Genomic DNA, 12,805 nt, shown 5'->3' with positions numbered 1-12,805 from the left:
TAAATGTCTGTGGAAGCGGTTTGTTTACAACGGGACCTATATCCGCATCCGGGTGATTTTACACTACTGCGCATGCCCAAATGATTCATTCCGAACGAGAGTATGAGCCATGGGAACGTTTGTTCTAATCGGAAAAAGGTTTTCTGTGCCCATGTGCACGGGTGAATTTTAACCCGACCATTGATCCGATCAAGATATTCTGCCCATGTAACCGCGGCTATTGTTGGCCACGGCCGGGGCTTCATCCCTCAGAGTCAGGAAGCTCATCCTTAACTCGTTCCGCCGCTGCCTCTCCAGCACGTTATTTGTCATGGCCATGCCATGTGTCGACAAGAAGAATAACAGTTTAGGCCCCCAGCATAAAAATGACATAAAAAAAATCACTGGTCATAGCACCCCCAAAGTGTGCAGGATAGTGGAACACACAAATGGAACAGTTAAAAGCCGACTCATTAGATGCATGAACACAACAGGAAGGCCAGAGTACCTAGATCTAGTAAAATTATACAACCACCCTTTGAAATAGTCCACGGAAGCCCACATAGGTTACCTATAGCCACAGACGTATAGCCACAGACTTACAAAAAGCTGATGAAGAACAAACATTAGCTGACTTTATCAGAATATAAACCAGAAGTAGGTGGCAATGCAAATTTAGCAAATTTACCATCATCTGACTCTTTATCTCCACAGGAAAGCCCACCAGTGAAACCAGGTGACTGGGTGTTCATCAAAGTCATAAAGAGGAAGAACTGGGCCAGCCCACGGTGGGAAGGACTGTACCAAGGTTGGAACCAGAAGCAAGTCATTTTCTATGGGCAAGGTCAAACTCCGTCCAGTTTTCTTAAACAGTCAATGTGGAGGTTATATATATAAAAGAATTTAGGATTAAAACTGCATTTCTGAGTATTTATTTATTCCAATCGAGACGAATCACAATTTGTCTGCTTGTGTTCTCTCTTTGTGACTTTACAAGTGAACTGAGTGGTCCAAAGTCTCGCAGCTCCGCTCCATTCCGGTGCATCCACTTGCAGACAAATAGATCCAATGACATCTTGAATTTACCTGTATAGGATGGCTTCTGGCTTAAAACTGGATGGCTGGATAGCTCTGGTATTGCTTACCATCTTAATGTTAGCTTAAGGTTTTAAGGGGCTGTAAGCTAGCGGGTGAGAGCGTAAACAAAGGTATGGTGGGAAAAGTCCAGCCCACAACAAAGGCAAATATCTGATGAACTGCTGCACTGCAGAAAATTTGCCTTAAGCAACACAAGCTGAAAAATCATAATTAAAAGAGCACAGGGAACGCTTTTACAACAGATCAAAAAGGGATTGGACAGGGACTATAAATGTTTAAAAATAATCATCATCATTATCTAAATTATTAAGATTTTGGAAGCATTTTACATTTTTGATTATCATAAAAAATTTGGGAGCCAGTTTAGCTCGGGCTGGTTTGCAGCGCCTTCCATCCGTGAAACCAGGGTTTGACTCCGGGCTGCTCCCTATTCCCTTCTCTGCTTCTGTGCCGGTCCCAAGCTCAGGAAAATTGAGAGGGTTGCATCAGAAAGGGCATCCGGCGTAAAACATTGCCAAGTTAACCATGCGACTCATCCTCAAAAGAGAGGTTGTTTCTGATGGGAAAAAGCCAAAAGAGAAAGAAGATTATCATAAAACATTTCTTTAAATATAACACCCACTAGATTATTGTTTAATAAGAAAATATATAAATTACTCTAAAACATACACCTATTTGATTATCTTAATAATGATTTCACCTCTACCCCCGGAAATTCTTAATTAACAAAAGAAAATCTCAGCTTTTATTTGCAAAGACCCTTGTGTAAATTTAATTTCAAATTTAATTTAAATGTAGATTAAAATAAACATCAGTTTTTGGTATCTATAAAACTGCTGTAAAATGAGCCTTGAACATGTTGTTTTTTTAAATTTGTCTGGGTTTTGGGTTGTAGTACCCACTGCTGGTTAAACAATGTTTCAAGAAATGCATTTATATTTTTGTATTTTACTAAAACCGAATTTCTGATCATCAAGCATTACAAAGACGATGAGTCAGCTGGGCTTTTGCAGAGAGCTCACATTAGGGCCTCTTTTATTTAGATCACATAGTGCGGAAGTCTTTGCTGTGTTTCAGGAACCTAAAGCAGACTGAAAGCTGCCCAAAAGGAGAAGGGGTTTGTTAAAACTGTTGTTCTCGTTGGACTACGTAACCTTTAAAGTACAACATGATACTTTTTAAACTTCTAATTCTGTTCTTAACTTTGTCAGCGGGTAAGTTTTTGTACTTTTTAGTAGCTAAAATCTATCAAATGTTTACATGCTTTCATACTTTCATATAATCAAGAGTTTTAAAGAATTAGGGTGCAAAAACAGTTTGATTTATCTGCTGCTTTCTTCTTTATGGGCTAAAGGGAAAATAATGCTAATTTATTTTTACTTCTTTTAAGCTGGAGCAGAACTCTTTTCTACATTTGTATTTAAAGATACAAGATACTTGTGTATTATATAGCAGTTTAAACAAAACGGCGTAAATTTCAACTCTATTTTTTTTGTTTTTGTTTTTTTGCTTTTTTACTTCAGAATAATTCTTCACTTCTTACACTTCCATGAAAGTTTAATAGCTGAGTTATAATTCTAAGCCTTGGTGAGCTTGTGGCTTCTTTTGAACACTTGCTCTGTCTTTGTAAAGCATGTGGATTGAGATGCTACTCATGCACAGCGGCCGACCCCAAATCCTGCATGGACACCAAAGCCTGTACTGCCCTCTTCAACCGTTGTTTCTCACTCAGAGTGGAGGGTAAGTTGTAATTTCACTTATCACAGGGTGAATATAGCTGCTGAGAAATCAAAGCTCACGCACAAAAGAAAGTAGAAACATAGAGATATTTTTAAGTTATTTCACCAAACAAATGTCCTTGCTTGCAGGCTATGACATCGTCACCAAGGGCTGCCAAACCAGTGCATTGTGTGTTGGAGCCGTGAAATGCTGTGAAGGGGATCTGTGCAACAGCAGCACACCACCTGGATCCAATTCCCTTTTGATCATGCTGACTGCAGCTATGTTCATACTTTTCCTCTGAGAGCCTAAAATTTGAGATTTAAAATGTTTTTCATTGATATTTCAAAAAATTAAAAGAGAAATGGAGACATTTTTCAAGTGACCTATTCAAATGAAAATTAAGTTTTGGTGTTCTTAACATATTCTAGTCGCTTTTTTTCATTATGGACAACATAAATAAAAGTATTTAAGATTACAATTGCTTTTCAGAGTAAATTTTATTCAATATGTGATGGATCAAGAGCTGATAAAAACCCCTTGTTTGAAAAAGCTCCCTTTTCTGAAGCAGTAACTGAAATAGGCGGGTGAAAGTGTATCAGCTCACCTTCAATTCTTATGCATCCACCTGCACAGAAATAGATCCATCAACATCTTGAGTTTACTTGTCTTAGTTGGCATCTGATTCAGAACTGCACAACTGGATAGCTCCAATGTTGCTCACTATTTTTGTTTTGCTGGTAACGGTAGCTTGGGGTTGTAAAGGGCTGTAAGCTAGCGGAAGAGAGTGGAAACAAAGGCATGATGGGATATCAGCAGAGGCTTACTTTCCCATCAACAGACATGCCCACAACTCAGAGGGGAATTTCTGATGAACTCCTGCTGCACTGCATAAACTTTGCCCTAAAAAATTTGATTTTGCCTAAAACTTGCGTAATCATAATTAAAAGATATAATTGGACAGGGACTATAAATGTTTCAGCATAATCATCATCGTCGTCGTGGCTTCATACCGTTTTGGTGTTCTTTACATGTTCTAGTAGCATTTTGACAACATAAATTAAATAAATTTAAGATTACAATTGCTTCTCAGAGTACGGTATGTTTTATACAAACTGATGGATCAAGAGCTGATAAGAAACCCTTGTTTGAAAAAGCTCTCTTTTGTGAAGCAGTAACTGAAATGGGCTGGTGAAAGTCTACCTGCTCATCTTCAATTCTGATGCATCCACCTGCAGAGAAATAGATCCATACTTGTCTTAGCTGGCATCTGATTCAGAACTGCACAACTGGATAGCTCCAATGTTGCTCACTATTTTTGTTTTGCTGGTAACGGTAGCTTGGGGTTGTAAAGGGCTGTAAGCTAGCGGAAGAGAGTGGAAACAAAGGCATGATGGGATATCAGCAGAGGCTTACTTTCCCATCAACAGACATGCCCACAACTCAGAGGGTAATTTCTGATGAACTCCTGCTGCACTGCATAAACTTTGCCCTAGAAAATTTGATTTTGCCTAAAACTTGCGTAATCATAAATAAAAGATATAATTGGACAGGGACTTTAAATGTTTCAGCATAATCATCATCATCGTCGTGGCTTCAAACCCAGGCCGAGTCATACCAAAGCCTTTAAAACTGGGACCCATTGCCTCCCTGCTTGACACTCAGCATTAAGGGGTTGGATTGGGGGTCAAATGCGGAGAACAAATTTCCCCATTGTGGGATCAATAGAGTCAAGTCTTTTTTTTTTATTATTAGGATTTTGGAAAGATTTGCATTGTTCATTTTTATATTTCATAAAACATGTTCTTTAACATAATACACAGGAGGCTATGTGTAATTAGAGTATAAAAAGTTATTTTAAAACAAAACATTTATTTATCAATAAAAATTAGAATTTGACTCCTTCCCCCAATAATTAGTAAATGAAAAAATGTAATCTTTAATTTGCTATGACCTTTGAAAAATCTATTTTAAACATATTTTAAAATATACATCTGTTGTTTTGTTTTTTTGGTTCTATGATGAAACAGTTGTAAAATGAGTCATCAATGTGGCATTGTTTTTAAATCTCTGCAATGGTTCAGATTTTTCCCCCCGCTTTGAAATAATTTCATTTGTGAATCAAAAGATGCAGTGGGGGAAATGTGAAGTAAAAAAAAAAAGATGTATTTTTTTCAGGGCAGCTGTGATTCAGAGGTATAGCAGTTGATTTATGTGTTTATGACACATTTTTATCCAAACACAATGTGGCGCTCACAGGCAAAGGGTCGTAATGTGCAGCAGAACATGATGTGTTGTATTTTTTTTTTGTCCCGTCCAACAGCTGAGCAAATAGAGTAGAGCTGAAGGCCTCTTGTGTTGGACAGATTGTTAAAACATGGGCTTCTGAATCTTCTGACACACAAGGTGTATATTTAAATAAACCCTTTAATTGCGAAACGATAATTAAGAAATAACTTTCTTCCATTAAACATACAACTAATTTTCAAAGACAGAGTTTGGTGTTACAAGTTAAGAAATCAGCTGAACTTCAAAAGCAGTGCATTTGTTCTACAAAACAGAAAATGTGCTTATCAATTTGTGCTGTGTATTTATGGAACGGATTGGTTGAAGGTTTTGGGTTTCCATTGACAAGTGTGAGAAGGTTTAAGTAGATAAAGTTTGTGTGTGTTTGGATGTGTGTGTCTGTGGACACATGCCCTTTTGGTAAACATCTAATGATAATCCTCCAGCCACTTGTTGCCTTTTCTTTTTATAATTTTCCGTTTTATTTTTTCTATAATCCTCCTCTTAACCACTTTAGCCCTCTTCTCTTCTTTTCTTTTACACTCAACTTCACTTACCCCACTCTCTCTCTCTTTTCTGTCTGGTCCATAAAAATGTGATAACGTTAGTATAAAGTTTGGCCTCTAACACCAAAAATGTCAAGTTAAATCAAATTTTATTCATAGGAGCGCTTTTCAATCCAGATTAACAAGCTCAGAGTGTTGTACGTAAAAGCAACTGGTAAAAACTTTATGGAACATAACAAACACTAAAAACGAAGCCATTCTTGTACACATGTCCCCACAATTCAGTGCCCACATGCCTGCACACGCTTAGTTTTACCAACCTCAGTCCCTCATACTGAAGCTAAAGAAAAACTGTTGCTGTCAGAGAAATGTGGGACTTGGCTGTGCCTTGAGGAAAATCCCCTCAGCAAATCACTTGACACAAAAACATATTAAAGATCATAAGGACAATTAAAAAGGAAAATGAAATAATAAATAAATCATTACATTTTAAAAAATAAAAAAATATAGACAGCTAAAATGTGAAAGAAAAGAAAATTCAGAAAACAACTGTAATTCTGGGCAATTTCCACCACCTACAGATGAAGGAGCACACATTCTGTGTTAGCAAAATCCCATCAACTATGACTTAAATCACCAGGTGTTGAAATCAGCAAAGTCTCATCCATTTCTGTTATAAACACAAAGGCAAACCTTTCAAATGTTTGTCTTTATTGCCGTCTGGTAGACATACTAGAAAACGCAGAATATCTGTGTACATTCTCTGCCATGTCAAAATCAAATATTGCAAGATTTTTTCTAAAGTTGAAATATTCTTCAAACTTTTCTGTCAAAATAATAATAATTATGTTTTCTTCTAATCAGTTTTGTTTAAATTTATTTAATGATTTATTTACTGACATTTTTCTGTATTTTATAACTACACATCCTTGTTGACACTACCTGAGCTCTACAGTAGTTTGCAAATGTGTTTAAGGCGCAAAATAAAGATTTGTGTGCAGTATATAAAAAGTAAAAGTCTAATCACAGACAGACCCGCAGTTCTTGATGCCCCTGATAGATAAGTGTCCATCGGATTTCCACACAAACTACACTGTGATTGTTTAATTTCCTCATTTCTAACAGCCAGAATGTAGACAGGAAGTGAAGACTTATCATGTGAACAGCACTAAGGGGCTTCTTGTGCAGTCCACTAGATTTGGAGGGATGGGAAAAATGACAAATCCATACAGCAAATCAGCGTTTAACTGACTTAACCCTTACTTTACCCCTACGTGTAAGTGTTCACTATGACCCGTCACCCGCAGTATGCCCTTTGAAAAAATATGTGTACCTTTTCTCTTTACTGTCTGATCAGGCGGACAATGACTTTGATGTCTCATGCTGACCACCTGTGTGTCCAGTGTACAGTTACTGCCAGCAGATAGCTCATATCCCCCCTGTAAGGGCAGTTGTGTCTAAGGCTCTTGTAAAACTGAAGAATATATTTAGCCTATCATCCAGATGTCGCACCTTCTTGCCTTACAATCACTAATTTTGACCTTTTTTACATAAATCAAGCTTAGTAGAGCACCAAGGTTACTAACAGACTTTTACTTTTCGAAATGAGACCTGACAGTGAGTGTAAGACAAGATAAGAGAATGCTGAAAAGTATATGCAGGAGGCATATAAATTTGCAGCAGAAAACAGACAGGAAAACTCAGCAAAGGTGAAAAAGTACTACAATCAACATTTAAAAAGCATCCCTTTGCAACCAGGAGATCGAATACTGGTCAGGAACCTCTCAGAACGTGGGGGTCCTGGTAAACTGCGAGCATATTGAGAAAACTGTATCTACCGTATTGTTAAAAAGATATGAGATGGACCTGTGTATCAAGTACAAGCTGAGACCTGAGACCGTAATCTTCTAGTCTTCCACAGAATTCTTCTTCTGTCAGTAAATAACCTGGAGCTGGAACAATAACAAAGTCATAAAGAAAACCCGACTGGAAAAACACAAAGGAAAGATCAAATGTCACTTTAGGCAGCTGCTGGGCCAGAGTCTGAACAATCTGTCGAGGAGGAAGAAAACTCTTTTTACTGGCAACGGGTACCTGTGTATCAGTGGAGAACCACAGCTACTACTTATGTACCATGTCCCATTCCCTGTTGCCATCGCAACCTGTCATGTACTATTTGCCCACACCTGTGGGGACATGTTAAGAGTAGTAAACAGTAAACTTAACATGACTTGACGTGACAAATATTTAGTACAAGATGCCAGAGTCATCTCTTGAGGCAGGGGAGGTTACAAAACGTTAAAAGAGAGAAAATATCGCCCCTTCTTAGCCTAGGGCTGGCGCCGGTAACATATAAACCAATTTTCAGGAACCGAAAGCAAACTTGGAAGTGCCCACAAGAGAAGGGGTTGGTTCAAACTGTTGTTCTCCTTGGACTGCGTAACATTAAAAGTTCAATATGATACTTGTTAAACTTCTGATTCTGTCCTTAACTTTGTCAGCAGGTGAGTTTTTGTACTTGTTGTTTTTTTTAGTAGATTTGAATTTTTCAAATGTTTACATGCTTTAATATAATCAAGAGTATTCAAGCCGTAGGGTGCAAGAACAGTTAGATTTATCTGCTGCTTTCTTCTTTTTAGGCTAAAGGGAAAATAAGGCTAATTTATTTTTCCTTCTTTTAAACTGGAGCAGAACTTTTTTCTACATTTGGATTTAAATCCATTTTAGGAACATACTTGTTATATTATATCACAGTTTAAACAAAACAGTGTAAATGTCAACTGTATTAGATTTTTTTTTCTATAATTCTTTTTTCTAAACTTCTGATTCTGTTCTTAACTTTGTCAGCGGGTAAGTTTTTGTACTTTTTAGTAGCTTTAATTTCTATCAAATGTTTACATACTTTCATATAATCAAGAGTTTTAAAGAATTAGGGTGTAAGTTTGATTTGTCTGCTGCTTTCTTCTTTATGGGCTAAAGGGAAAATAATGCTAATTTATTTTGCTTCTTTTAAACTGGAGCAGTATTATTTTCTTCATCTGGATTTAAAGATACAAGATACTTGTATATTATACAGCAGTTTAAACAAAACAGTACCAATTTCAACTCTATTTGTTTTGTTTTTTCTTTTTTACTTCAGAATAATTCTTTACTTCTTACACTTCCGTGAAAGTTTAATAGCTGTGTTATAATTCTAAGCCTTGGTGAGCCTGTGGCTTCTTTTGAACACTTGCTCTGTCTTTGTAAAGCATGTGGATTGAGATGCTACTCATGCACAGCGGCCGACCCCAAATCCTGCATGGACACCAAAGCCTGTGCTGCCCTCTTCAACCGTTGTTTCTCACTCAGAACGGAGGGTAATTTGTAATTTTACTTATCACATGTTGTATATAGCTGCTGAGAAATCAAAGCTCACACACAGATGAAAGTAGAAACATAGACATATTTCTAAGTTATTTCACCAAACAAATGTCCTTGCTTGCAGGCTATGACATCGTCACCAAGGGCTGCCAAACCAGTGCATTGTGTGTTGGAGCCGTGAAATGCTGTGAAGGGGATCTGTGCAACAGCAGCGCACCACCTGGATCCAGTTCCCTTTTGATCATGCTGACTGCAGCTATGTTCATACTTTTCCTCTGAGAGCCTAAAATTTGAGATTTAAAATGTTTTTCATTGATATTTCAAAAAATTAAAAGAGAAATGGAGACATTTTTCAAGTGACCCATTCAAATGAAAATTAAGTTTTGGTGTTCTTAACATATTCTAGTCGCATGTTTTCATTATGGACAACATAAATAAAAGTATTTAAGATTACAATTGCTTTTCAGAGTAAATTTTATTCAATATGTGATGGATCAAGAGCTGATAAAAACCCCTTGTTTGAAAAAGCTCCCTTTTCTGAAGCAGTAACTGAAATAGGCGGGTGAAAGTGTATCAGCTCACCTTCAATTCTTATGCATCCACCTGCACAGAAATAGATCCCTCAACATCTTGAGTTTACTTGTCTTAGTTGGCATCTGATTCAGAACTGCACAACTGGATAGCTCCAATGTTGCTCACTATTTTTGTTTTGCTGGTAACGGTAGCTTGGGGTTGTAAAGGGCTGTAAGCTAGCGGAAGAGAGTGGAAACAAAGGCATGATGGGATATCAGCAGAGGCTTACTTTCCCATCAACAGACATGCCCACAACTCAGAGGGGAATTTCTGATGAACTCCTGCTGCACTGCATAAACTTTGCCCTAAAAAATTTGATTTTGCCTAAAACTTGCGTAATCATAATTAAAAGATATAATTGGACAGGGACTATAAATGTTTCAGCATAATCATCATCGTCGTCGTGGCTTCATACCGTTTTGGTGTTCTTTACATGTTCTAGTAGCATTTTGACAACATAAATTAAATAAATTTAAGATTACAATTGCTTCTCAGAGTACGGTATGTTTTATACAAACTGATGGATCAAGAGCTGATAAGAAACCCTTGTTTGAAAAAGCTCTCTTTTGTGAAGCAGTAACTGAAATGGGCTGGTGAAAGTCTACCTGCTCATCTTCAATTCTGATGCATCCACCTGCAGAGAAATAGATCCATCAACGTCTTGAGTTTACTTGTCTTAGTTGGCATCTGATTCAGAACTGCACAACTGGATAGCTCCAATGTTGCTCACTATTTTTGTTTTGCTGGTAACGGTAGCTTGGGGTTGTAAAGGGCTGTAAGCTAGCGGAAGAGAGTGGAAACAAAGGCATGATGGGATATCAGCAGAGGCTTACTTTCCCATCAACAGACATGCCCACAACTCAGAGGGGAATTTCTGATGAACTCCTGCTGCACTGCATAAACTTTGCCCTAAAAAATTTGATTTTTCCTAAAACTTGCGTAATCATAATTAAAAGATATAATTGGACAGGGACTATAAATGTTTCAGCATAATCATCATCGTCGTCGTGGCTTCATACCGTTTTGGTGTTCTTTACATGTTCTAGTAGCATTTTGACAACATAAATTAAAAAAATTTAAGATTACAATTGCTTCTCAGAGTCTTCTTTCTTCCACTTTCGGCTTCTCCCATCAGGGGTCGCCACAGCGAACAAGTCGCATGGTAAATTTGGCAATGTTTTACGCCGGATGCCCTTCCTGACGCAACCTTCTCAAACCGGGCTTGGGACCGGCACAGAGGTAGAGAAGGGAACAGGGAGCAGCCTGGAGTCGAACCCAGGTTTCACAGACGGAAGGCGCTGCAAACCAGCACGAGCTAAACCGGCTCTCACAATTGCTTCTCAGAGTACGGTATGTTTTATACAAACTGATGGATCAAGAGCTGATAAGAAACCCTTGTTTGAAAAAGCTCTCTTTTGTGAAGCAGTAACTGAAATGGGCTGGTGAAAGTCTACCTGCTCATCTTCAATTCTGATGCATCCACCTGCAGAGAAAGAGATCCATCAACGTCTTGAGTTTACTTGTCTTAGCTGGCATCTGATTCAGAACTGCACAACTGGATAGCTCCAATGTTGCTCACTATTTTTGTTTTGCTGGTAACGGTAGCTTGGGGTGTAAAGGGCTGTAAGCTAGCGGAAGAGAGTGGAAACAAAGGCATGATGGGATATCAGCAGAGGCTTACTTTCCCATCAACAGACATGCCCACAACTCAGAGGGGAATTTCTGATGAACTCCTGCTGCACTGCATAAACTTTGCCCTAGAAAATTTGATTTTGCCTAAAACTTGCGTAATCATAAATAAAAGATATAATTGGACAGGGACTTTAAATGTTTCAGCATAATCATCATCATCGTCGTGGCTTCAAACCCAGGCCGAGTCATACCAAAGCCTTTAAAACTGGGACCCATTGCCTCCCTGCTTGACACTCAGCATTAAGGGGTTGGATTGGGGGTCAAATGCGGAGAACAAATTTCCCCATTGTGGGATCAATAGAGTCAAGTCTTTTTTTTTTATTATTAGGATTTTGGAAAGATTTGCATTGTTCATTTTTATATTTCATAAAACATGTTCTTTAACATAATACACAGGAGGCTATGTGTAATTAGAGTATAAAAAGTTATTTTAAAACAAAACATTTATTTATCAATAAAAATTAGAATTTGACTCCTTCCCCCAATAATTAGTAAATGAAAAAATGTAATCTTTAATTTGCTATGACCTTTGCAAAATCTATTTTAAACATATTTTAAAATATACATCTGTTGTTTTGTTTTTTTGGTTCTATGATGAAACAGTTGTAAAATGAGTCATCAATGTGGCATTGTTTTTAAATCTCTGCAATGGTTCAGATTTTTCCCCCCGCTTTGAAATAATTTCATTTGTGAATCAAAAGATGCAGTGGGGGAAATGTGAAGTAAAAAAAAAAAGATGTATTTTTTTCAGGGCAGCTGTGATTCAGAGGTATAGCAGTTGATTTATGTGTTTATGACACATTTTTATCCAAACACAATGTGGCGCTCACAGGCAAAGGGTCGTAATGTGCAGCAGAACATGATGTGTTGTATTTTTTTTTTTGTCCCGTCCAACAGCTGAGCAAATAGAGTAGAGCTGAAGGCCTCTTGTGTTGGACAGATTGTTAAAACATGGGCTTCTGAATCTTCTGACACACAAGGTGTATATTTAAATAAACCCTTTAATTGCGAAACGATAATTAAGAAATAACTTTCTTCCATTAAACATACAACTAATTTTCAAAGACAGAGTTTGGTGTTACAAGTTAAGAAATCAGCTGAACTTCAAAAGCAGTGCATTTGTTCTACAAAACAGAAAATGTGCTTATCAATTTGTGCTGTGTATTTATGGAACGGATTGGTTGAAGGTTTTGGGTTTCCATTGACAAGTGTGAGAAGGTTTAAGTAGATAAAGTTTGTGTGTGTTTGGATGTGTGTGTCTGTGGACACATGCCCTTTTGGTAAACATCTAATGATAATCCTCCAGCCACTTGTTGCCTTTTCTTTTTATAATTTTCCGTTTTATTTTTTCTATAATCCTCCTCTTAACCACTTTAGCCCTCTTCTCTTCTTTTCTTTTACACTCAACTTCACTTACCCCACTCTCTCTCTCTTTTCTGTCTGGTCCATAAAAATGTGATAACGTTAGTATAAAGTTTGGCCTCTAACACCAAAAATGTCAAGTTAAATCAAATTTTATTCATAGGAGCGCTTTTCAATCCAGATTAACAAGCTCAGAGTGTTGTACGTAAAAGCAACTGGTAAAAACTTTA

At 37.5% G+C, this 12,805-nt stretch overlaps 1 protein-coding gene across 1 annotated transcript; it reads left to right on the top strand.

The window, feature by feature from the left end:
- The first annotated feature begins 7,259 nt into the window (after positions 1 to 7,259).
- Positions 7,260 to 10,008, top strand: LOC111947880 (prostate stem cell antigen-like). The gene is made up of 3 exons (XM_023958284.1): positions 7,260 to 8,092; positions 8,837 to 8,944; positions 9,073 to 10,008. Exons 1-3 carry the CDS (start codon positions 8,047 to 8,049, stop codon positions 9,225 to 9,227), a joined length of 309 nt encoding a protein of 102 aa, XP_023814052.1. The 5' UTR covers positions 7,260 to 8,046; the 3' UTR covers positions 9,228 to 10,008.
- The last annotated feature ends 2,797 nt before the right edge of the window (positions 10,009 to 12,805 follow it).

Source organism: Oryzias latipes, chromosome 9 (genome assembly GCF_002234675.1).
Source record: "Oryzias latipes chromosome 9, ASM223467v1".
Lineage (NCBI taxonomy): Eukaryota > Metazoa > Chordata > Actinopteri > Beloniformes > Adrianichthyidae > Oryzias > Oryzias latipes.
Note: the sequence above shows the minus strand (reverse complement) of the source record. Positions and strands in the feature narration are given on the sequence as shown.

Bases quoted from the DNA above. Each gene is read 5' to 3' on its own strand.
- LOC111947880 (XM_023958284.1), top strand. From the start codon at position 8,047: ATGATACTTGTTAAACTTCTGATTCTGTCCTTAACTTTGTCAGCAG. The intron at 8,093-8,836 runs GTGAGTTTTTGT...GTCTTTGTAAAG, and splicing joins GTCCTTAACTTTGTCAGCAG to CATGTGGATTGAGATGCTAC. The intron at 8,945-9,072 runs GTAATTTGTAAT...CCTTGCTTGCAG, and splicing joins TTTCTCACTCAGAACGGAGG to GCTATGACATCGTCACCAAG.